The sequence below is a fragment of the Thunnus thynnus genome, chromosome 12 (genome assembly GCF_963924715.1).
Source record: "Thunnus thynnus chromosome 12, fThuThy2.1, whole genome shotgun sequence".
In the NCBI taxonomy this organism is placed as follows: Eukaryota; Metazoa; Chordata; class Actinopteri; order Scombriformes; family Scombridae; genus Thunnus; species Thunnus thynnus.
This window is the reverse complement of record NC_089528.1, coordinates 9,183,251-9,209,813: the sequence shown is the minus strand read 5'-3', so window position 1 is coordinate 9,209,813 and position 26,563 is coordinate 9,183,251. Positions and strand designations below refer to the sequence as shown.

Here is a 26,563-nt window from a genome sequence, read left to right as displayed (position 1 = left end):
ATGGAGGATCAGAGTTTAGTAGGGCAGGACAACATGGTTTAAATCAATGTCACAATGGTAAAAGTATTTTTTTTATATTGATACAGTAAATGTATGCAACATCTCATACAAAATAATTAAGTTAATGTCAGAAAAAACTCAGCACAGATGTAAAAGAACTTAATAAACAATATTTATTAGTTAATCTAATTCAAATTAGCTTAGAATCAGTAATATGATCAACAGAACGTTGTAGAACAGCAACATAATGTTGATAATTGATAATATTCATTGATGTAATATTGCCCAGCCCTATGTGCACTTTAAATGGAAGGAACCATATGTGGGAGCTGACTTGATGCCAGGACAGCAGGGTTGGCATGTGAGCTCAGGGTGTGAATGAGTTTGTATGTTCGGTGTCACTTCAATGACACACACACACACACACACACATACACACACACACACAAAGCCCCTGGCATGATGTATGACCAGGCATCCAGATGGCAGTGAAACACTGAGAGCTTTAGCTCCTGATGATTTGCATAGCTCATCACCTGTGCCCTTGGCACAAATGCACACATAGATTTAGCGAGACATTGGGACCCTCGTCCCGTCCTCCTGTCCCCCTAATCCTGTCCTCTGCTGCCCTGCACAGAACTGTGTTGCCCCGCAGGCTTTAGCTCGCCTCTTAAATCCCACCTGTTCAGCCTGAAGGGACAGGAGAAAGCCAACACCTCACACACTGCTGTCCCAATACTTCAAAGACAGCATGAGAGCTGAGGATTATATAGCATGAAGGTCTATTTCTCTCTCTCTCTGTCACACACACACACACTCACACACATATTCCTTCTCATCTCTCTCTCACACACACACACACCTCTGTCCACAGTGGATTTGTTGAGCGTGCCCCTCCACCTCTGATTCAGCCGAAGTGGAAATCTTTCTGGGAAAGGGGTGATGAGAGAGGATTTGTTGAGGATTGAGTATTGGTTATATTGTGAGTTGTACAGTAAATGGAAGTCATTAAGAGGTTTGACTCTGCCTAACCCTGATAGATCCAATCTGAACCTGCTGGGTAGGGGGCAGGCCATCTTTCAACCACACACTCGACATTAGCCTAATGTCAAGTGTGTTTAAGTAAACCTAATCATTAGGTTTACTTAAACGTATGTACTATACATTTAAATTAGCTGCTTATTTGAAGAATTTTATTAGGATAGAAGTAACGGCTGCAGCAAAATTGGTTTCTCTTCCTTTCTTCTGGTATTTGATACACATTTTTCAGAAATTTTGTAGATTTACATAATGTTACCTGACACTAAATAGATGTACTGCAATGTTGTCTTTGTTTTGGCTTTGTATGCTGGAAGATATCTTGCTGTAGATTTGATGTTTGACGTAGAAGTGTTTTTTAATCCCTTGTCGGATGGGCTGAATGTAGAGCTGAAACCGTTAATCAATGGATCGACTAACAACTATTTTTCAGTTAATAGTTTCAATCATTTCTCAAGCAAAAAGGCCAAAAAGGCTTTGTCATATATGATAGTAAATTAATATATTTGGGGTTCCGGCTGTTGGTTGGATAAAACAAACACATTTGAATATGTCACGTTGCACTTTGGGAAGTTAAAATGAATAGTATTAACTAACTAATACACTTTTTTCTGTTTCTAAATTGAATATGTTTGGGTTTTGGACTATTGGTTGGACAAAAGACAATTGAAGAACGGTAACTTAGGACAGCAAATTTTGACTATTTTCTGATATTCTTTAGACTAAACGAAGCAGCAAATATTCACATTTGAGAAGCTGGAACCAGACAAATGTTTGGCGTTTGAGATTGATGATAAATCAATCAATAGTTGATCATTCATTTTCTTTTGATCAACTCACTTATTCATTGATAAATTGTTTAAACTTTTAGGAACTTTTTTTCCAAGATAAATGTGGATTGAGGTATTATGGACTTTGAAAAAACATTTGTGTGTGACCCCAATCTACTCTTTATCTCCACAATGGGGATTTGCTGACATATTCCAGTGATGATGTACCATGTTTGTACTTAAAAATCTTATTAAGGTTTTTGAGCATATGGTGAGGATTTAGGGAGAGAGAGGTTTAGTTTTGACTGATGGCACGTGGATCAGCAGTCAGGTTTTTTATCCCACTGGTGTTGTGTTGAAGGTGAAGATAAAAAATATATAAGATGAATGTACCGTTACTCCACAGTCCACACCCTGATCACAGCTAGATCAGCTTCCCCACTGGCCGATGACGTTTTCATTTTCTCAGAAGCACTGACCTCAGCACAGACATTGGTAAATCTTAACGTCTCTTTTTGTAATGGTGATTAGTGAATCATCTGGTAGCATGTCCGGCATTTTTCACCCTCAGGGAGGTGAAGTCATCGCCAAAGTCAACAAGATTTGATCTCTGACCACAATTAGTGGGTGGGTGTTGCTACTATGACTTACAAGAAGAAATATTTCTTTTGAATGGGCGCTTTTCAATGTCAGGAGACCAGATTGGTTGTAAAGAGGATTCATGTGGCAGAATATTCCCAACATAAACAGGTCTGTAACCCATTTTAAGTTCACTGCTATATCACTTAGAATCATACAGATGTTAAAGGGGAACTTCCCATCTCTTTTTTCTTATTTTCCCAAAGATACTGAAGTTTCCCTTTTAAGTATTTTTTTCTTGAGCTATCAGTCTGTCATCATTAGAATAGTAACCTTTTCTTTTATTAGTACAGATATTACTTGGCAAGAATACATGATTGTACATGATTACAAAGCGTATTGATGTTGGCAGGACTTGATATTTGTGTTGACAATGAGTTCTGAGAGACTAGAAAGAAATCTTTCAAACTGTGTGATGGATCTCACCTCAAGTCTTATGTGCCTGTAACTGAACACTGACTTTAGATGTTTAAAACTGCATTGTTGCCTTATAATTTATAAAGTCTCCAGGAAGAACTCCACTAATTTCACCCATAAATGTCCGTTCACTAGTTATTGACAGTACTGGGAGCTTGTGAAAACAGTTATAACAGTATAATGTCTTCTGTGATTCTGGAGGAGCTTTGTCAAATATGAAAAAATAACTGCTGATTATGTCATGAGGGTTATCTCAACTTGGGCTTGATGACTACATTTATAAAGAAAGCCTGCATTACAAACCTGGTAGTGGAAATTGATAGACATGCACATTTAACAGATAGGAAGAGTCTAACAATGAAATGCACTATGAATTATGGGAAGTGTAGGATCCAGTGTTTCTGGAGCTTGATAGGGATTAAATGTCAGCATCCAGCATCTTAGCCTCTAAAATGATTATTTGATTATCAAAATAGTTTCTGATTAATTTTCTAATCGTTGCAGCTCTTTTTTTTTTTTTTTTTTCTAAATCTCTTTCAAGTCCCCCGACTTCATGGATGTGAAATATTAAATCACTGGAGATGTACAGAAAATCTATATTAGTATATTAGGGTCCTAAATTACATTAAATCTTTGGAAACTCGTGTTTTTTGTGATGATGATGATGATGATGATGATGATGATGATGATGATGATTATGATGATGATGATGATGATGATGATTATTATACTTCAGACGTCACTTTCTTTGATTTTCTCATGGAAACATATTTTAGTATAATATATCCTATTCAATCATTAGATTGATTTCTTATGTGGCCAGAGCCCAAAGTGATGTGTTACGTAGGATACCTTTAGTAGGATACTTAAATGTTTTTGATTGTGGAAATTTTAGGGCATCAGTTTGGGCTGTGTTAACTTGTGATTGTGATTTATCATTATTTATTCCTTTATTTTTTTTTATTCATTTTTAGAATAAATGATTAATTAGTTAACTGAAAAATTCTTCAACAGAATAAATGATCATTTTAGCAAGTAGACAGCAGAAAATATTTTTCCTGTTGTTTCTTAACCTTGGAACCCTTATCAGTCGGTGAAAACAGATATAACATATATCAACATATTCTAATATTTATAAAGTAGCTCCAAAGAAAATACTTTCCACTGAGGCATGACATTCATGTAGGCGAACACACACACACACACAGATACCGTACACCATAACTACTTCTGCCGTACTGTCCAGTTACTACACTGATTATATTTCCACCCTGCGAGCCCCACACCAGCAGTAGATATCAAGGATTTCATCCTGCTCCTGTTCAAAAGCTTACTGCTGCCCCCAGAGCCTGCGGTCTACCCACCAACAGTCGTAAAGCGACGGGAGGGACAGAGGAGTCACCGTCCCTGAAGTTATGAAGGACTCTAAAAGTTCTCCTAAAGGGAGGGTTTAAACGGCCTGTGATGTTGGGGCTGGGAACGTTGCATCGTTACACCCACAGCCTGTCTGCTCTAATTCTCCTTGCTCTCCATCATGGGGAGTGAGAAGGCGTTTACATGTTTTAACAGGCTCAGCTTTACCTTCCCCCTGACACACGATGGCTGACAAATGAAGCCGCTGGGGTCAAAGGTGGAAGCCCCAGCATTTCATTATTGAAGGGGTTTTCCAGGTTTGGGAAATGTGGCGTATTATGGAATCAGGGATGTTAACGGTGGGGGTGTGGTGCTCCAAGTAATTGATATCTTTGGGAAAGTTTTATGCCACATTTAAAGAGATACAAAAATAGTTTTAAAAGGGAACTTTTTTAAGAGCAATGTGTAACTGGAACCAAGCATAGAAACATTTTTTTCACTGTTAGGAATAAAATATTTGCACATTCCCATTGATAGACAGTTCATAGTATAAAAAGGAAACGTAGAGTTCAGGAACAAAAATTGCTTGGTAATATGAATAAGTGGAAAATGATGACATGCAAATACACATTTTTTTTTCCATAATAAAGACTATTGTCAAATAAAGGCAAATTTTTTATTGAGGGAATATTTTTCCTTTTTTTTGTATATTTCAGAACACATGAAGTGTGTGTGTTTTGTGTCTTATTTTCACACTTTGATTTGAATGCTGGTTAAATGAATTATATGAGTGGTGGGGCCCAAAAATTCCCACAATTGTTAAAAAAAACTGTCATTAAATCTTTCAGTAGTACTCCAATCCCCTTCACAGTCATCTCCTTGAGATGCAATACATTTGTCGTGCTTCTCCCATTCCTGGAAACATTTCCTGTGGTTATCTTTTGTCACCATGTCCAGAGCCTCCTGCGTTTCTTTCTAGATCTCTTCCACGGTGGCGAATCTTCTGCCTTTCAGTCCCAGTTTGCCGTCAGGCAGCGTAATCTGATAACTACACCCTACTCCCGTGCTATCGATGGCTTCCAGGAATCTTTGGGTCCCCCCTCGTACATTAATGAATAAATCAGAGTTTCTGGCCACAAAATTGATTGTCCCAGGAAGCAACAAGGGTTGTTGTCAGTTGTTTTTTTACAATGTGCTGAAGGATAAGCAGCATCTGTTTGTCTCCCCTCATGTAAATGAAGATTAGATGTGTACTGTAGCACAGACAGCTAAAAAAAAGTTTCTTCTGCAAAATATTTCCCACAGAAACGCTTTCAAATTCAAGTTGCAGCAAGAAGAAAAATGTTTTTCAAATGATTATTTTCATACTGCCCAGCCTTGCCCTCTAGTCTTATCAAACATACAGTCTGTAATGGAGTGTTTTAACTTCATCAGAGGGACACCACAGCTCAGCCCGGCTCCCTTTATCACAGCCTTAATTGGCCAACATGTCCCTCCACTGTCTTCCTGTCTTTCCCCTACTGCTTGTCGTATCTACTGCTGTGTGTTGCTCTTTGTAACTTTGGTCCACTGTCTTGTGTATTTTATATTTAATATGATTGTTGTTGGATTGTTTAGTTTTTTTTTTTTTTTTTGTACTTGTTTTACCTTAAACGTATCTTCACCTCTGTACATAGTGTACACAAAACACCAAGACAAGCAGATGAGATGATTCCTTGTTCCATTAATTATATCTTTTTAAAAAGGGAAAGAAATAATGACAGTTAAAAGCATGAGGAGTGAGAGGTTGAAAAAAAAAAGATGACTCAAACTACATAATTCTCCCTTCATTTTCCAGTAGAGTGTACATGAAGAGATGGAAGAAAGGATACATTGACAGACTGTGGAGGGAATGAGAGTGTCAGAGATGTTGGGGTACTGTAGTAGGAGTCTGTAGTCTTGGTGAAACTGGCAAAGCGAGGCTGTAAGCCTTTGCGATTTGCACTGAGATCTGATAGGCTGCCTGACCAGCCTGACCAGTAAGGATCATTGACTTTGGATTCAGCTGTAAGAGAGAGAGGTGAACAACACAACAGCACACCGGAGGAACCAGTAAACAAAACCATATCCAGAAACAGATTCATTCAGTCCTACACCTGGTTCATGTATGACATTGTGGTAATTTGAATTGTGATGGTTTGCGATGGTGTTGATGCCTCTAAAGCATGGAGAAAATATTATTATGTCCAGTGCTTACCTCAGAGGTTTAGGGGTCTGACTGAATAGCTGTATATTGCGTCTGCATGCATGCATAGCATGTGTTTTGTGTTGTAGCTGGTGTTTTGGTGTTTCAGTTTTATAGAAATATTTGCGTTCTGCATTCAAGCATGTGTTTTTTGCAGTGTGATATTGTGTGCTGCTTACATATGTGACAGCAGGCCTCCAGAGGAGCAGATTCAACAACAGAGCAGGCGAGAGGCGGAGGAATGAGAGCAAAAAAGTGAATGTTGCTCAGCGGGCTGCGAATAACCGGCCTGAGGACATCAACAGGACTGGAATGAACGAGAGAGAGAGAGAGAGAGAGAGAGGGAGAGAGAGAGAGGGAGAGGGAGGGAAAGGGAGGGAGAATAAAGGGATGGTTGGGGCAAAAGGAGAGTTAGAAATGAGATGGGAGGAGGGAGATAGAAAGAAGGCAAGTGTTTAGGATGGGAAAATGGAGAATAAAGAGTGAATGACATGGACTAAAGGGTGGAGAAGAAGGCGTATGAGTCAGGGAGCACTGTGTAATGCTGTCATTTAGATGCGTTAAAGGCTTTGCTCTGTGGCATCACTGCTTCGACTGCAATGTTAGTCACACTACAACTTGGGAAAGACCAGGAGGTACTGTCATTCACGTGCACACACACACACACACGCGTACATACACACACACACACACACACATTGTTCTTTTATTCTATTTTCCCCTTCATCCAGATGTCCACTCAGCAAGGATCCAGATGGCCTGGATACCCTCTCTATAGTAGAGAGGTGCTTTTGACGCACACACGCAAACACACACAAAGCAGCATGGCCGTGTTTTTCTCCCTCTCAGAGGGAAGATTAACTCTCCTCATTAGGGCTCCCCCGCCTCTCGCCCTCGTCTCTCCTCCCCCTCCCTCCCCTGTCGGCCTGCCTCGCCGTCATTGGCTGCTTCTATCAGGACCACCGCTGACTGGATCGCAGCGACTACAGGACACAGGAGAGCAGGGAGGAGGTGGGATGGGGTTGATGTTGCCACGGTAATAGAGGAGGCGACCACTCACCAAACCATCGAGCCGGGGCTGAAATGGAAAAAAAAAAAATCAAGTGGAGGGGTGTGGAAAGCGGGTTAGAGGGTGAGGGACTGAAAGGAGGAGAGGGGGGTAAAAACAATAACAACAACAGCGAGGGATTAGGCATTGACCGAGCAATCAGGAAGTCCATTTAGGACAAAGCAGCGTTAAAAATCCTCCCAGACTTTAGTCGTGATCGTCAGAGCTGAGCTGCCAGTCAGATTGGACAACTGCTCAAGATTTGTGGGGGGGAAAAAAAAAGAGAAGCACACACAAAGGAAGGATGAAATAAAACAGGTGAAAAAATGAAAAAGGGCTCCTGGATGATCGTTCTCCTTTGCTGCTGTGATATTTCACTCTCAGCGATGAGTGAGAGAAGGTAAGCTGGCCGAAGTGATGCCTGGAGCACAGAAATAGAAACAGAGAGAGAGGGGCATCGCTGGATATGAAGAGCATGCGTCAGCACTAAGGCACACAAGAGGACTCGGGGAGAGAGAGAGAGAGAGACAGTGACAGCAGAGATGAGTGAGGTGGAGAGCGAGGTAGAGCGTGGGAGATTGAGGGTAGAGGTCATTACTGTGGTGTGAGATGGGACGACAGAAATAGAGCCTGCCGGATTTGTCACCTCCAGTGCCACACCTTGGCTGCATCATCCCAGCACTGCAGCAGCTCTGCTGAGGACCCACAAATGAGATTTCCTTATCTAGAAGGACAATAACAATCAATAAGTTAATTTTAAAAGGTCAGTTTTGCACCTTGTTTTGCACCTTGGATGCTTCCTGAATGTTCAAGCCACTGACATTTGAGGACAAACTGTGCTTGTTTTAAAAAAAACGAATCGTCTTCTATTTTTCTTCAGAAGAGGAAGAATTCTTGCCTGCACACAACAATGCAAAATGGGGACTATGTTCATTCTGCAAGAATTATCATCTGCAGCTCGCCGGAGGAATGCATTACCTTTTACAGACTGTTCGGTCAGTGAACACAGCTCTGTTATCACTGTGAAAATATGAGGAACCCATTGTCCGGCCATTTTCAAGGAAAGCTGACTCAACCCTAAATGAGGAAGACAATGAAGGTGGGAGTATTGCAGGTGTAGAGCGACAGTATATTACATGGATTATTAGAAATACTGTTTGAGGCTATCTGAAATAAAGCAGTAGTGTTCTGTGGATGTCATGCAGAGTACTGTACTTGTCTTCCCAATGACAGCACAAAGCTTGAAGTGGGCTGACTGACCGACCGACCGACTAAGCGTGCTCACTGGCTGCTGGCTGGCCATCCGACTGGAGCTGTGGCTATTTGAGGATTTTGAGGACGCGTAGCCCCGGGCAGGTACCGGCTGGGTGTCAGAGCCCCACCATGGGGGAGACGGCAGAATACCAGAGGCTGCAGGACACGTCAGAGTCTGACTACCAACGCCTGCCCAGCGATGACGAAGAGGTAGACCTATATAGTTTCCTTCATCATAGTAGTGATCCTGTCACACAGTGTTGGTCAAACATGGATGTTTGTATCAGACAGTATAAACAGTGAGCAGAAATTTCAACTGGTATTATGAATCCTGTCACAGGAAAATGAAATGGTGTGAGATGATTGCTCTGTTGTGTGGGTTTCTGAGGAAAGCATAATTTTAACTGAACAGAAAATTAATTTTACGTAGGAAAGAACATTTGGTTAATATTCAGAAGGAACGGTTTTCCTGTGACATTCATGACACTTATGTGTATTTTTTCCAGTCTGTTTTTGGGTTAGCTCCTGATTAAGTAGCAGGCAGGGAGGTACAGTATTATTTCAAGTAATTTATTCTGTAAAAAATTTGTCAAGACAGGCCTTTTTAGCGGATAACATTTTCACTTGTCACAGCAGGAAAAGCTCAGGTGTAAAATTAGTGAAGGCTGAATTCCATTTAGCTGCTTCAGTTTCAAGGTCCTGGTATTGTGCACGCTGGCTCACTTTCTCACCGTCGTGACTTATTGGGACAGTTGAGTAGAGCGGATCATTATATGATCATCATTGATGTAATTAGAAACACCTGTGCTTTTCCAGCTAGAGTCTGCTGTAAACAGGCCCGTTGGATTGTGCAAATACATTCTGTATCATAAATCTCATTCATCTGTCACACAGAACCAGCTCTTTTACACTCAATATGTCACCAGCACCCTCCTCAACCACCACGTACTCATGCACACCACACACAGCACTTTACACCCACACACAAGGCCAGCCCCTGTGTGCGCTGAGTTACTGAATGCAGAACCATGAGGCCATTGATGAAGAGCTGCCGAATGAGCCCGGTGACAGGCAGAGTAGGACATTTTATACCCTCCCACCTCTTCTGCAAAAGACCAAAGTCCTTTCGCAAACCCCCTAACGTACTGACAGGCCTGCTTTCTTGGTTTGAATGGAGCCAGCAATCCAGTTGTCACTACAAACCGATACAGACGCACAATTTTTTTGACTTTTCACAATAATTATGCAGTATTTTTGAGGCAGACAGGACATTTGAGAGAGAGGGAGATGTACAAAAAGGTTCTCAGCTGGATATCTAAACATAAATGCATTATACCGTTAGGTCAGTGAGATGCCTTTTTTGCCTAAACTTATTGATGTAGTCAATATTGGCAAGAACATGTGCTGAATCTTGGAAGGTGTTTCTTTTGGTATGCACCAGACTGATGAATTTACTGAAGTATGTGTGTGTGTGTTTGTGTGTGATGGTGATAAATAATTCTTATAGATTTGTAGTTTTGGGCTAGGCAGCAAAGTTTTTAGTGCTAACCAAAATGTGTTAGTTACACTGAGTATCAACAACTGTGAAATACTAAAAGTTGTCTCCCAATGCTCACTCAGATTCATACTCTTCTTTACTTTAGACTGATTTAATCCTGAATTTTAACAGTTTTTTGTGTATTTTCTTCAGGCAAAGTTCATGTACGGCTGCTTATTTTTAGAAAAACACGTTAGAGCTTTAGCTTTTTTGGTTTAATAATTGTTTTTGTATGGGTAGTGGTTGTGGAAACTCAAGTATTATATCAGCACTACTATCAAAATACTGTGAGCTGGGATTGACTCCAGCGCTCCGCAGCCCTGCCCTTGATAAGCGGGTATAGAAAAAAGATAAATGGATGAATGTGTAGATCTGTGCAACAGTTTTAATATCATGAATGTGGACTGTGTGTGTCCGGGGTCTGTGTGCTAGTTCAGCAGAGTTAAGCCGGTGGACACTGCAGCTGTCCTGGTCACTGGGGGCTGAATCAGATCAGAGTCCTTCTATACAGCTGCAGCTTTGTGCTGAATACAGCGGTTTTCTAGTTTTCACACACACACTACCCGAACACAGCGCACACAGCCCCATTAGAAACACAGAGAGAATGATGAGGATAGATGGACCAAGGCACTAAGAGAGAGATGAGGAGAGAAATTCAAAGAAGGAAAATGAGAATGGGGAGAGGTTAGACAGAAAATGAGGAGGACAGTCAGTCTTTTTCTTGTGACAAACTCCCTTCAAGTACACATTTCCCCTATGAAGCATGAGGAGATTAGTGAGCTAGCCATGCTACTGTGGTTCAACCACTGCCCTCGTCTGATATATGTTGCATTGGTCCAGCAGCACTTTGCACATGGTGGATATTGCAATAATAAAAAGTCAGTTTGTCATGCTGTGGCACAAACTGTGCTGGAGTTTTGCTTCACACACTGTTGACTGTCTGTAGGTCAATCTGACATTTGACCGATATTTTTCGCTAACACCCTCCTTTCCCCTCTTAAACAGCTTTAGGGGATCAAAGAAGGGATGGCTTAGGATTGGTGTACTTTCAGGGTGGAGGTGACATTAGGAAGTGTTTGTGGGGGTTGTTTTGGTAGTCTGGCATTATGCATATTAGGCCAAGCGACCAAAACAACCTCTTGAAAAAAGGGGACACATATGTTCTGTGTCGGCCTGGAAGCTGTCTGTTTGTATCCGAGGCTCTTTTCATTCCCACAGTCGGTTCTTCTCCGTGTTGACGCCCACCACCACATAACGCCTCTCCTCTCCTGACTCTCTGAATGATGAGGTGCTGTGGACGACGAAGGGATTTAAGGAGAACGGGAAAGCCAGACCTTGGCAGAGGGCTACTATCTGTGAGATCAGGAATGACGCATCTCTGTGTGTCTGTGCATGCAGGCATCCGTCATAGGCACCGTCTGTGCCTGTGTGTGTATAGATATTTTGCTTGCAGAGTTGTATGCGGGATTAATCATGTTTGTTCTACTACTCCCTCACTCTGCTCTGCCAGTTTTTGGCACCAGATACCAAACCACAGACTGATGTTTTGCCACCGAAAGGTTGCGACTTATTTTAGAAATGCACTGGCATCCACCCGTATCCACTAAGCTATCTTAATTCCCAATACCGCACGTCACCGTGAATCCAGACGATGTGAGTGCATGCCTCTGCTTGCCTGTGTGTGTGTGTACAGTGAGCATCATATTACAGAATGTGTGTGTGTTGCAGTGGCCAGACATAATGCAGACCTCACACAGTGCCTCATTCTTCGTAATCTCATTAGCCTCCAAGCCACTAATTTGATGTCAATTCATGATAATGCAATCTACACGGTCGGACGTTTAACTTGGGCTTTACAGTATTAGCATCCTTTCATGTTCCAACTGTACAGTCAGTGTGTTGTACGACTTTGTTTGTGTGCATGTACAAGAAAGAGAGAAGGAGATGAAGGCCAGCTGAACAGACCTACAGTAGCTGCTTCACTGAGTGAGTGTGAGGGACCAAGCAAGACAAGCACCAGCAACACACCATGTCCTTATTTAAGGGTTTTCATTTCAATGTCCAGGAGATACAAACCACTTTAACTTGAAAATGGACACATCAACAGGGCAGTTTCCTATGAAGTGATGTCCAAACTAGAAGTTGAGCTACAGGCATGGCATGAACAATGAGCAGAATTCATATTGAACAACACAAATTAAGTTTATAACTTCAGTTTTGAGCTTCCACATGAATCCTAATGAGTTGGTCCTGACCAAAAAGTCAATGTCTATGCTCACAGTCATATTGTAATTATCAAAAAGGACAGAAACTAAAGCAACCAACTCATACCTAACGATAGATAAAGTTAATATGATATATAAAATAATGTGTCACTGTTGAACTTGTAAATGACATTTTTCAAATGTGTTTTGAATGACAGAACATTTGCTTTACAATCATCACTAATAACTTGCCCAGTGATTAACACCTAAATATATTACCACAGTTACCACATATGAATACACCATATGAATCAAAGCCAGTAGATAATAATTTGTGATATTGTTCTTTTGACTGGTTTAATCCACATTCTCTTCAGGAAACTACAGTGCAAAATAGTAGTCAACCAAAGCTAGTAATCCCCACCATGATGTTTGGTGCCACCTAGTGGTATTATAATGCAACCGCAGGCTGACTTACTGACCATTAATCGTATTGCTCTAATCTCCTTAGCGAGGAGGCAGCTGACAGAACTGTGACACATTCTTTCCACTGATTTGTAAACCTATAAGGCATCAATGTAAGTCAGATATCTGGTGCTCTACATACACTATATGTCAACCACTGCATTGTCACACATTCAGCTCTCTACTTCACTACACTCAATACCTTCTACTGTCACCACCACTTTTAATCCTTTTCCTCCTGCCAAGGATCTGTGTTATGGGATTGAAAAGTGTTGCCTTGGCCAGTTTCATCTCTTTCTGCTGAGCCCATGGTCTGCATAAATACACACACACCTCTACAGCTGAGCATCAGTTGTTTCTCTTTTGGATTGTCCTTTTAAGCAAAGACTGGTTTTCTCTCAAGTGTTCAATGCAAGTATTCAGCTTGTAAATTCATCAGTGCACTAGTACTAATAATCAGTTACTGGCGCCTTGTTCCACTGCTGATTCAAGGAATGTTGGCTATTTTATGTCATCTGTTTCATAGTCATGTGAGTTACATAACTGTTCCTATACTTAAACAAGCTATATTTTCCTATTTGTCATAGCAATAAAGTTGGCTTTACTGTGACCCATTCCTTCCTGAAGCACATCGGGATGGTTATAGTTGACTAATGTGCTCTCAGATCATGTGGACTTCAGGGAATTTTTATGCCATTAATGGAATAACTCACTTTAGGGAGTTGTTTTTCCAGACTCTGTGTGTGTGGGGGGGGTTAGTGGGTGCAGAGAGAAAGAGAGAGGAGGGAAGGGTCTTTGTTTTTTTTTCCTCCTGTCCTGTCACATCCTGTGTGCTTAATGATTTAGAGCCAGACTGATGACGTCACCTCTGCCCGTGAGTGACTGTGAGAATGAGACAGCTGATGAGGTCCAGAAGGAATCCAGACTTAAACTGTTAAAAGAGACTTTGGACCTTTGAGGAGGCCAACTATCACTAAAACATACATACTGTACATTGTTAGAGAACTGTGTGTGTGTATGACGTCAGTGTTTGTGATTTATCTTATGAACCTTACAACCTTTTCTTCAGATGTGGATGACTCGAGTTTGATGTGATTGATTAGGAATTCAAACAGAGAAGGAAACACATCTGGGCTCTGATACTCTTGACAGGTGTTCAGCAGTATATTAACCACCACACTGAAGCAAAAATCTTGGAAAAATTCCACTCGTCATGCACACATGCACATTTGTTTCAATTCAACTTAGTTTGGACTACTATCATGAAGCAGAGTAAAAGAGAAAAATTAAAGCAGTGTTATTTAGATACGAATATATAAAATGTTTTTGCATACACCCACATAAAACTCTATTTGCAGAAATCTTAAAGCACATCCAACCTACTTTGTCAGTGACTTGAATCAGAATACTTTATTGTAAATCGGATAACTTAAAAAAAATCACTGCTTTTGTTTTTGTGAATGCAGGCATGCAGACTAACATACCAACGTACTCATAAAGCCACAGTACACAGCACCACATGCTCCTCAAAAATGTCTGCTGTCCTGTTTTTAATTAAAGTCGGACACTTCATGACAACAACCCCCATTTTGATGTTCTCTTTCCTTCCCCTCCTTGACTCCTCTGTCTGCTCACCTCCCTTCCTTCCTCTAGTAAACAGAAAACTTCCTAATTAAAAGCAGAAGAGTGCTGCAGTGAATGAGAGCGAAGGATACAGAGGAAAAAGAGAACAGCCACGTCAAATGCTGTATAGATTGATTAACTAGCAAAGCACAGAGGGAAGCAGAGAGAGCAGAGAGAATAAACCTGTGAGATTAGAAAGCCAAAAGTTGAGTGTTTGAAGAGAGGCTGAATGAGAGGAGGCTTGCTGCTATTAAGGGTCTGAAAAGCAGCTGGTAAGGGTTTGTTTATAGTCAGCAGAGTGGGAGAGAGATAACATTTTTGGAGGATTAGAGGCAGGAAATAAAAGGCAGCACCAAATAAAGAAGAAAATGCAACCGGTTGGCCAGACCCTGGGGAGGGAGGGGAGACTGGGAGGGGGAGCAGAGTGAAAAAGAAGGGATTAATGAAGGAGTAAAGGATAGGGAGGAGAAAGGGTGAGGTTAAGACTTTTATGCCTCAGTGTAAGATGGAGTGCCAGTTTGGTAAAAGACAGGAAAGACGTCAGAGACAGAAATGCAGTGGGGAGTTGCCTGCACTGAGGTGGCCAGGACAGGTTTTGCTTAGATAATTCACTTGTAGCTGAAATTTAAAGCAGCTATAATTGATATTTTCATAATAAAAATGGACTGAATGACTATGAGTAATGTGAAAGGGGTAGCTTGTAATGATCAACTGAATTATCTACTCACTTTGTAGTTCCCCTCAGCTCTACTGAGCATTTTAGTGTCTTTTGTCTCATGTTTTGAGTTTCCTGCCTGAAACATTACTGTTTTGGTTCATTCTCATTGTTCTCATAGTGTCGTTTGTGGCTGCAGCAGGCAGCTATTTTCAGTGAAAAAGCTATAAAAAACCGATTGTAAACTACCCACCCGGCACCAGATGGCAGACAGACAAAGTTAGGATGAACAAGCTGGTGAACACAGAAAGTAAAACAAAGCTAAAAGGAGAGTGAACATTGGATTTATATTCCTCAGGGGGGCAGAAACATGTCTCCAAATGAATGCTAATTTTGCTCAATGTCTGCTTGATGTACAGTTTGCTAACTCATTGACAATATCAACTTAATCGATAATAGTATGTCAGTGTTTGGTTAACAATGTGTTTCTGCTGCCAGTCAATGATAAGTTTTTAATTATGTTTTGAAAGTAAATGCATAAACTGTACATTAATGAAGTGATTAGTGTTTATGCAGCAGATAAGTGTCTTATATTGAAAATAACATTTAGGTACTTTAAAGATTTAGATTGCAGATGTGTTTGTAGCTTTTGAAGTATGACCTTTGGTTAGCAGATACTGTTACTGTATGTAATGCAGGGTTTGTCAATAGCCGTGTTTCCATCAACGTATTTTTATGTGCAGTTTGTAGTATCACATTAGAAAATGTTAATGGAAGTGGCAAAATTTGAAAGATTTTTTGAAAGAACCTTTTTTGAAAAAGAGTTAAATGCGCTAAATGGGAGATGGAAACACCTTTGCTGAATAAGTTCTGACGTAGTGAACATTTAAGTCACAAGATTGATCAGCTGTTTCCGATGTCGGCGTCTTCCCAGATATTCCCATAACACACGAAGAAATGGCCAATACTAGCTGACATGAAAGAACAATTAGCTACAATTTGCCCAGTTGAAATGAATTCCTGAAGACCTCTCTCCATTTTTCTCTCGATGGCCAAGGTGACTGGTTTTGTCTCCGATTTTCAGCCTCTGCTTCTTCTATTCTGTGTATTACAGCCATGCGTAATGTAGCCTATACCTCCAACTTCTGACAAAACTATGCTTTGTGTAGCCTAGTTTATTTGCTCCAAACCAATTGATGGAAACATGCTTAATCAGCATTTTCTTTTTTTTTTCTTTTTTGCAACATTTCAAAAGACACAAGTCGCTCTACCAAAGAATGTTAAGAAGTTAATGTTTTGGAATGGCCAAGTCAAAGTCCTGACCATAATCCTACTGAAATGTTGTGAAAGGACCTGAAGCAGGCAGTTCATGCAAAGAAGCCCACCAACATCCCTGAGTTGAGACTGTTCTGTAAGGAGGATTGGGCTAAAATTCCTCCGAGCTGATGTGCAGGGCTGATAAACAGTTGCCGGAAACATTTGGCGGAAGTTATTGCTGCAAAAGGGGGTCATACCAGTTATTGAAAGCAAAGGTTCACATACTTTGCCTCACACAAATATGTAAGATTGGATAATTTTCCTCAATAAATAAATGACTACGTTTAATGTTTTTGTCTCATTTCTTTAATTGGGTTTGCGTTTATCTAGTTTTAGGACTTGCGTAAAAATCTGATCAAGTTTAAGGTCATATTTATGCAGAAATAGAGAAAATTCTAAAGGGTTCACAAACTTTCAAGCAGCACTGTATATATGAGGGGAGTTTACCCAGCATGGGCGTGTACACAAAAATATACAAATGAAGTTGTCTACATAGACTCAATGACGGCTAGTCTACCAATGTATAAAGTGTACAATGATGAGTACGGGAACCAGAGTTGGTTATAAATCGTAGAGTACTGTGGTGCACAGAATCTAAAAAGTGGAGTGAACAAGAGGCAGCATGCATGTAGACAACATCACCATAATCCAAAACACTTAAACAGGAAGCCTGCACCAGTTTTTTCCAGGTGATCATGTTAAAGCAAGCATTGTTTTGAAAATAAAAACCTATCCTTAGTTTCAGCTTCTTATCAAGATTTTCAATGTGTACTGTACTGAAAAAAGTATGTCATTCAACCAAATACTTATAAGATGACACCTTTTCAATTGAGTCCCCATTTACAGTGTAGACATTAGTGTTATGGGAGGATTGGGAATGATTTTGGTTTTCTTTGCATTAGGAACTAACTTTAGCCCATGTAGTGAGACTTGCAGCTATTGAAATGCTATCTAAAGTTCAATGGCTTGGTTCAGAGAAGGGGCAACTAAGCACGCTACTGTGTCGTCTGCGTAAAGGTGCAATTTAACAGTTTGCAAGTCCTTTCCTTGTTTATAAATATAGAAAATAAAATAGGAGCTAAAATTGAGCCCTGGGGGACACCCTTGGAAATCTCTAAAAAGTCTGATTGAAGACCATCTGTAAAAACACATTGTGTGTGCTCTGTAAGATAATTCCTGAACCATTTTATAGCTGTGTCCCCTATTCCAATATCACCTGATCTATTTAGCAATAGCTCATGGTCTACAGAGTTAAATGCTTTTGACAGATCAACAAATAAAGCAGCACAGTGTTGCTTTTTGTCCAGGGTATTGACAGTATCATTTAGTGCCAGAACAGTTGGGGTAACAGTGCTGTGCCCTGCTCTAAAACCTGACCGTATATCTGTTAGAATGTTGTAATCTTTACTTGAACTTCCAACATTTTAGCAAGAATAGGGAGCTTGGAAATTGGACATTAATTGTTAAGATCTGAAGGATGTAAAATAATTTTGTGATTGAATTTTTCTGTAGATTGCAATTAAAGATGTATGCTATAGGCTTAGCAATAATTCCAGCTGCAACCTTTAATAGGAAGGGCCCTAGGTTGTCTGGTCCCGGGGACTTTTTTGGATCAATAGCTTTAAGAGCAATGTAGATGTCCTCTTTTAAAATGGGTCTAAAAACAAAAGAGGCTTCTCATGAACCAGCTCAAGGTGTCACAGTGCTGGAGTTAGAGCAATGAGAACCAGATTTAGACTCATTGAAAACACAGCCAGTTGATACAAAATGTTTATTAAAGAGCACAACTATATCATTTTCTTTTGTAATATCAACTTTTTCTCAAGTTTGTGAAAATATGTTCAGTGAGACCTGAAGAAGAGTTGGAACAGGACAGTGCTTTAATTTGCTTCCAGATTTTAGAGGGATTATTGACATTTTCTGACACAGTTTTTAGATAGTAATCTGATTGAGATTTTCTGGTCATGCTTCTGCATTTACTTCTTAAAGTTCTAAAAGCAGACCAGTCAGCAACAGAATTTGTGGCTCGAGCTTTGATCCATGAAACGTTTCTTTCTCTGATCATAAGAGCCAACTTTTCAGTGAACCAAGGATTTAGTCCTACCGCTAATCCTAAATTTCTTTAGAAGAGCTTGCTTATTACAAATTGCTGTAAAGGCATTGTGAAAATAAGCTGTTTCAGCATCAGGTGTCAGACAAACATTATCCAAATTACATATCTGTATATATCATGTACATATCTTATAAGACATATAGCAGAATTATCATCATCATAATTTAATCTCCCATAAAAAGTACCCATCTGAGTGAGATCCACAACAGTACAGTGACAGTGGTTCAGTGACAGTCGAACAAAAAACTCCAAAAGTGATTCTGCCCTACCATGGTGAATTTTAAGATAAGCAGGGAAGGGGATGAGGAGAGAGGCAGCAATGGAGAAGGGGAGGGGAAGGAGTGGTTTTGTGGTGGTTATGTGTGCGTGTGTGTGTGTGTTTGGAGGGTTGCATCACAGGAAACAAGCTCTCCATCCTGCAGTTGAATTTGACCCTTTGGCCCTGGATCAAATGCTCCTCCGGGCTGAATACCATGAAGCCTCTGTCCTCTGCACCACGCACTGCTCTGCACTGCACGGACCGTCTGACTGACTGCAAGAGGGGAGGAGGAAGGGAGGACAGAAGGATAGGGTGAGGAGTACAGAGAAAAGTACTGCAAGAGGAGGTAGGAAAAGGCGTACGTGGAGAAGAAAGTAGGAGAAGACAGTAGGAGACAAAACAACGGAGCAAGGATCGAGTTGGGACAGAGAAAGTCCTCTGAAACCACCCAGACACACATCTTGTTGCAGCCTAAAATGTGAAACCAGAGACACTCACTCACTCTGACTCCCACGTCTCTGCTGCCTGCCTGACTGGCGAGCGATTGAATCGGGGAGAAGTCGCACCTATTTTTAGCCCCACGCTCGATGGAAGGATGGAAATGCAAACAGACAGTAGCTGCACACGCAAATCTGAGAGAGACAGAGAGAGAGACAGTCTGTGTGAGAGAGCGAGTGAAAGGAAGGGAGGAAGGAGGAGTGACTTATTTGTGAAGTTCTGCAAGTTTAGATCACTGGCTCATTGCTGTCTGTGGAGAACACATGGCTGGACTGGACACAAGGCAGAGCTGGGAGGATTTCTCTGCCACAAACAGCAGCTCTTAATCGCTCTGCAGCATTTTCTCACATATTATACAACTGTTTGAATGCCTTCCTGAGGGAGCTGAAGCTAAAGAAGGGGCTTACAGGAGGATTGCCCCGCCATGGAATGTTGTAGATTTGCGTACAGGATCGTAGGAAGTTTTTCTTCCCACTCTCGGGTTCGGAGCTGTGGATCTGGATCCGAGGAGATTGCGCGCCTCTTAGAATTTTCTCAGAGACTGGGAACGTCAGACTGGGAGGACTGTGGCTCTGGTAAAGACGAGCAGCCACCTCTGGCCATTTAAACAAGCACACAGATTTTTTTTTGCACCTACACTCATCCAGACTAAGGAATTCAGGATGCGACGCTTTGACAAGCTGAAAAAGTCATTCCCCTTCCTGGCACACTTTCATGTATATCGAGTAAGTCTGGTGTCTACTCTGCTTGTCCAGTCTGGGATTTTTTTGTCTTTGGTAATATGACACAGATAGTTGTAGCTGTAGTCAGCATCATGTGGTTAACTCAGATGTTAGAATACAGCGTTTGTATCATGAATAAGGTATGGTGGAGGTCAGTGGTCGGTATGTGTGTGTGTGTGTGTGTGTATGTGTGTGTGCGTGTGTGTGGACCCTCCAGCTGGACCGAGGCGGTCCACTGGGAGGGTTGTTGTTATTGCAGCAGGATGTTGGAGCAGAACAGATCTGATACAGGACATGGCTTTGGCCAGGAGATGTGTGTGAGTGAGTGTGTGCGTGCATTTCTCTACCACCATGAGGAATGAGTTCAGGCCAGAGGCATTTCTCACAAGGGACATCATGTTGTTTCTCTGCATCTAAATTACTACATCGCTCCTTCCCTTCGGTCTCATTCTTTTCATTTCTGCCTTTCTTCTCACTTTGTTTTCTCTGTTCTTCAGCAACAAGTGAAAACATTTTGGGGTTTATTCTGAATTGAAAGTTAGTACACCAGGCTACGCTCCTTGTTTTTAATACTACTTCCTGTCTAATAAACATAAATTCATGGAAATGGGACTTCCTAGTATTTAGAGCCCTGATCCTGGACTTCTGGCCTTGGTTGGGATTCCTCAGAGTGCTGCCACAAGTCGCACCCAACAGTAGATCACAGCATTCCTCCTGCTGCCCTCACACCTCACCAATGTGCATCTTCCTCTTCATCTTATTAAAGGAGAATCCAAGATATGTTGTTATATAGCAACCAAGTACCTCAACCTGGTCTATTACTGGATGTATGACAACTTATTTCCATGCAGCACCTGTCTCAAAAACGTACAGAATGTGTGATACATATGTCTGTTAAATAAGTTTTGTAAATCAGCGGGTTAGCAGAGAAATGTAATATGTGGGCTTGAGCACCTTGATTTTGACCCCTGATGCCTCAGATATGACACTGTCATGGAAAGAGGCCTGAGAGGAAGCTGACTTGCGTCTTTGGCACCGTCCAGTGAAATAACACTCACATGTTGACTGCCAGGGAAGATCAGACTCGTGGCTGCATTGTGGAGGATAAGCGGAGTAATAGTTCATGGTGTACATCCTGTATAAGAATATGTTGTACTAAATACAAAAATGGGTTTTTCATGTATGCAAAAACACAAAGAAAAATGTTGATTTGTTTAAAGGCTTCCAGAGAAAACTTTAGCTTCACACTCTCACAGCGTTGAACTGCAGACCATATGAACATGCAACATTGGCACAGCTTAGCACTGTAGTGGACTTGCCAAACAGGCTGTTGTATCGTCTTTCTCAGGGTAAGGGTCAGGCATGATGCAGCAAAATGCAAAATATGAAAACGGATTCAAATGACTGCAGCTGTAGTTAATCCTAAAGCCACAGGCATTCAGTTCAGCCTGCGTCCTTCTACAGGCTCTTACAGCTTATAATAATATTTTTGGTTAAGTTATTGACCTGCTTGTGGTACTGTACCTACTTCAAACAAACCAGAGGATTTCTGTTCAAGCTAACATGAAAGAATGTTCTCACAGTACAAGTTCAAGCAGAAACAAACCCTGGCTATTTTCAGTTGACCTGTTAAAGCGCACTCCTGCTGAGTCGGAAAGCCAAAGCTGCACGTTCGGACACTGAAACAGAGATATCAGCCGACCCACTTTTATGTGCAATAGGATGAATTTGTATCAGGATACAGACATCTGGCATAACCATTGGGGATTGAGCCCTCCCAGCAGACTGGCCTCAGGCAGACCTCTCATCAGAAATTCATGGAAAATACAAAACTACTCACTTTGTTGAATCTTTCCTCTGAGAAGGGACGGTAGATACATATTCACATGAAAACTATATGACCTAACATTGGGTGTATATTTGTGTGTGTGTGTGTGAAAGAGAGAGAGATGTTCTTTTACTCTTTAGGTTGCAGCCATTAAGCAATAGGAAGTGACCTCTAACCAAGTCCATTAAGATGTATAAATGACCAAGAGGAAACTGTGACCTTGTGACACTTCCCTCTGGACCTTGCCTCAGCCAGCACAGGAAGTTCCTCATTCACATTCTAACTATTACTCAGTTGATTGACCCCTGCGCCCCAAAGCATCCACCCTAAAGGTCTCCCTATCAATCTTTGCAGATTTGGAATGTTTGTCATTTTTTGTGTTGATTCATTAGGTTTATGGGTTTCATTTTCCCATTGTTGGAATAATGTTGTAGACCAATATGAGCAGGTGTAATAAAAGAGCAGGCTAACTCTTGTAATGTAACTCCATCATCATGACTAATAGCCTTGTAAAGAAGCACATCAGGATTTATGCTGAAACTTTGCAAAATTTTTTGGTAGTTTCAGCTGGTTACATTAAGCAGACAGTGAAGGATGATGTTTTCAGCTGGGGTGTTGTGTTTTGACACTGATGATTGATGGTCTGACTCGATGTTGTATGGAGGGATGTTATGTACTGGGTATTGTGGTCAGACTGTGTAGGAGCCTCCCGTTTGTCTTCACTGACACCAGATGTGCATCATCCATCTCATGTTTCTCTGCCTGCTGTAAGACTGTGATGTCTGCAGACCCAAATACCACCTTCTTTTTCCAGAGTATTTATTAATCTATTTTGATGTCATTTGAATGTTTTGAAGAAGATCAATTACTGTCATGGTGGTATAACAGCACAATGATATAGGAGTTGTGTAATCAATACCTACCGGTAAATTTAAAGTTAAGTCAGTGTACAGTCATTTCTTGGCCAATTGACGAGCAGCTCATGTTATATTTGGCCCATTACCGTCTATGTCCTCCTTTATGTGATGTCAATTTGGGCGACTGTCAATGGTGTGTGTGTGTGTGTGTGTTGCGAAGGTGCGTGCATGTTTATGACTGGCCATATGTGTATGGTATTTGGACAGTGATGTAAATGTCTGAGCATCTAAGTAGGTATTTTACTGTGCAGTAAACAGTTACTACACAGCACACAGTGGCTCTGAGCTAAGTTGACCTGTTTTTACAGAAAATAGTCAGCACCAAAGAATGGTTTATTCAAAGTTACTTTTATACTTGCAGTGTTTTGGTCCAAGCATTGAGAAAACTGTTAAATGACTACTTTCAACTCAGTTTCCTGTATTCTGTGTGTGTTTGTTTTTTTTTTGCAGAAACTGGGCAACAGCATGCAGTGTGAGGAAGGCACAGAATGGCTACTGGAGCTGCTGATGGAGGTGCAGCTGCAGCAGTACTTCCTGCGTATCCGAGATGATCTTAACGTCACACGTCTGTCACATTTCGACTATGTCAAGAACGAAGACCTGGAGAAGATTGGCATGGGTCGACCTGGTGAGAAACTGTGTGTGTGTGTATGTGTTTGTAAGTGTGCACACAAGTTTTGTTGTGCTTAAGAAAAATATTAGTTTATTTGCACAGTATGTGTTTTTATATATTTGTGCATCTAGTCTACTCAAAGGCCAAATTTTAGTTCATTTCTGCTGAGATCCTGAAAGGTGTCTGAGCCAAGACAACATCACATAATAGAGAACATATAAATGTGTGCAAATGAACTGGTAGCCTTACTGTTAAGTTTCTGACCTAGCTCCCTGGTAAGCTTGAAACATCTAAGTATATTGTGATATTGCCTCTGGATCCAGGTAATAACCTTCCTTCCTCTATCCACTGGCTGCCTGCCCAGTCCAAATGTCCACTTACTCTCTTCTGCAGGCCTTTTCTTCCTCTTTCCTATTTGACCACATTAGCAATGTGGATTTAGGAATGGCAGGAACAGTCTGTCAGTTTTGTACAGACATCCATTGTCCTAAAAGGATAAATCCTAATAATAACTTTGATGATCCCCTAATTTTTCATGCATTGTCATCATCAGGTCAAAAGTGTCCAGTACTTTGGTGTATGATCAGATAACTGTAAAAGATTACTGTACTTTGTGTCATGTTAGCAAATGTTATCATGTTAATACACTTAACTGTGATGGTGAACATGGTTGACATTATCATTGCGAGCATGTTAGCATGCTGATGTTAGCATTTAGCTCAAGTGCAGCCTCACAGGGCCTCTACCATAACTAGGGACTAGGACTAGGGATTAATTATACGTTTTAGCATAATGAAAGCCAACTTTGATGAATAGTTTCCTGGCAATTTTCATTTTTCTTTTGTGTGATTATATATATCCACATTCTCCATCTTATCTACATATATATAGCCTGAAGTATTACTTTTGTCAGTGATGACAGTGCTTCATTTGGCTCACTCTGAGAATAGCTGGAACAAATCCTCCATTACTAATACCCCTAATATCATTTTAAAGTCACAAGTGGTGATTAGGCACAATAGGAAGGGACACTAAAGTGCCAAGTCTTTTGCTTGTGGTGTGTGTGTGTGTGAACTGGATGGTAGCAGTAAATCCAGTTACTGAAGCCCTTAGGGCCTCGACTACAGAGCTGCTTAAGAATAATTACACCGGCTTCTTCTGCTCATATATTCCCTCACATCTCTCTCTTCCACACGGCCTCTTTAGTATTTTCTTCTTTTCTTTCATATCTCCAATCTCTGCTCGCATACAGTGCAGAATGAGTGTGTTCTCCCTCCTTTCCTCTCTCTCCCTGTCTGTCTTTTCTCTTTGTTCACATTACATACAAACTGGGTGTGTCTTCTTTAGTTTATCCTGTCCTGCTCTTAGTTTTCTTCTTTAATTTGCGAGAAGGGTTTGCTAATTACATGCTAATTAATTTCTGTATAGTATTCCTCTTCTGTTACTCAAATCCTAACTGATCCTATAATGTAGGTTTTGACTGTGCTAACTTTTGTCTTTTGTTCTCTTGATAAAGGGCAGAGACGACTGTGGGAGGCTGTGAAGAGGAGGAAAGCCATGTGCAAGCGCAAGTCCTGGATGAGCAAGGTGGAGCATGACAGAGATAGACAGACACAACACACACACACACACACACACACACACACACACACTCACACACACATATAGAACTCATTTATTATGGTACATGGTATGCTTGACATTATGTCACCGCAGTGGCATCTCGTCTTTCAGTCTGTCTGTATGTGAACACAATAAGTCATGAACAATACATGATGGAAACATTTGCACTGCAGTTCCCCCTTGTACAGATGAAAAGCAATTTTCTGGAAAGTGCTTCAACTCCTTTTATACTATCATGCCCATTCATCATGAAGCTACAACTAGCAGCCAGTTAGCTTAGGGGAAAATTCTAGCCTGGCTCTGTCCAAATGTCAAAAAAAAGCACACTAACTCACATGTTATATCTTGTTTGATTAATCCAGAGTGTAAAAACTACACATTGTGGTTTTAAAAAGGAGCTATTGTGGACTATTTCTTGGCTGGGATCAATAACTTCCTGGAGTCTTGCAGCTGTAATAGTCTGGCACATACTCTCCATAAAACTATGAATTGTCATTTTATTACTTAACCTTTTAACATCCACCGGGTCGCCAGCGACCTGCTTAAGCCAGTTTTAAGCGGTAGCATCACACAGTAATGAGTCAAAGCAATTGGCACAATTTGGCCAATTGGAGATGATTGGAGAGGTTCGGGGACACCAGTGACACCACAAACTAAAAACTCCCTAGCTCCCATAAGGTTAGACCTAGAGGTCTAGAATTGACAAGGTTGACAAGATGTAGAAGGTATAAGGTGTTCTGCATATAAATGGCATAAAGTATGTCTTAATTATTGTTATTCAAATATGACTCATTATAGACGAGGACAAAAAACACTTTTTTGAGCCTTATTTGAACTGATGTAGTTTTGTTTGTGTTTTAGCTACATGCTAAACAAACACATTTCCAGAAACTAGAAGATGTCACTTGTCAAATGAAGCCTAATACATGCATCATGGCCTTACAGTTCTTCTGTTATAAGCTTTTCCATTTTGGTATGCCAAATAGGCAAAAAGTATTTGTACAGATTAAAGTAACAAGATATAACTAGCTTGTTTCCCCCTGTTTCCAGTCTTCGTGCTAAGCTAAGCTAACTGGCTGCTGGTTGTAGCTTTATATTAATAAACAGATATGAGAGTGGTATCAGTCTCCTCCTTTAACAGCCTTCCCAAAATGTTTAATAATTCCTTTAACATATTTACTAAAATTCTGCCTTCTCCATGATGACATCTAATGACATTAATATGATGCTAGTTTGTCACGTCATAACTCATAGGATAACCATCCGCCATCTTACCTGGGTATTGTTTACAATCGCCACATATGGACAGCAACTATGGTTGTTGGCTGTGCAGCACCTAATTGCTTTACTAAAAGGATCAAAGAGACCAGGGAGGCTGGCATCATTTTTCACATGTCAACTACTACTATTACAAAAAGTTAGCGAATTAGCTACCAAGTAACGGAC

At 40.9% G+C, this 26,563-nt stretch overlaps 1 protein-coding gene across 7 annotated transcripts in view; it reads left to right on the top strand.

The window, feature by feature from the left end:
• Window positions 1-26,563, top strand: part of tnk2b (tyrosine kinase, non-receptor, 2b) — a 62,785-nt gene that overhangs the window by 16,960 nt on the left and 19,262 nt on the right. For 2 of the 7 annotated variants that reach the window (XM_067605188.1, XM_067605192.1), the window contains exons 3-5: window positions 8,723-8,953; window positions 23,332-23,509; window positions 25,011-25,081. In XM_067605188.1, the coding sequence (XP_067461289.1) occupies window positions 8,873-8,953; window positions 23,332-23,509; window positions 25,011-25,081 (330 nt within the window). In that variant the 5' untranslated portion in view covers window positions 8,723-8,872. Of the gene's footprint in view, window positions 1-7,623; window positions 8,589-8,722; window positions 8,954-19,127; window positions 20,140-23,331; window positions 23,510-25,010; window positions 25,082-26,563 lie in introns of those variants that run through there. The other 5 variants (XM_067605194.1, XM_067605193.1, XM_067605189.1 and 2 more) reach the window with 4 other exon arrangements.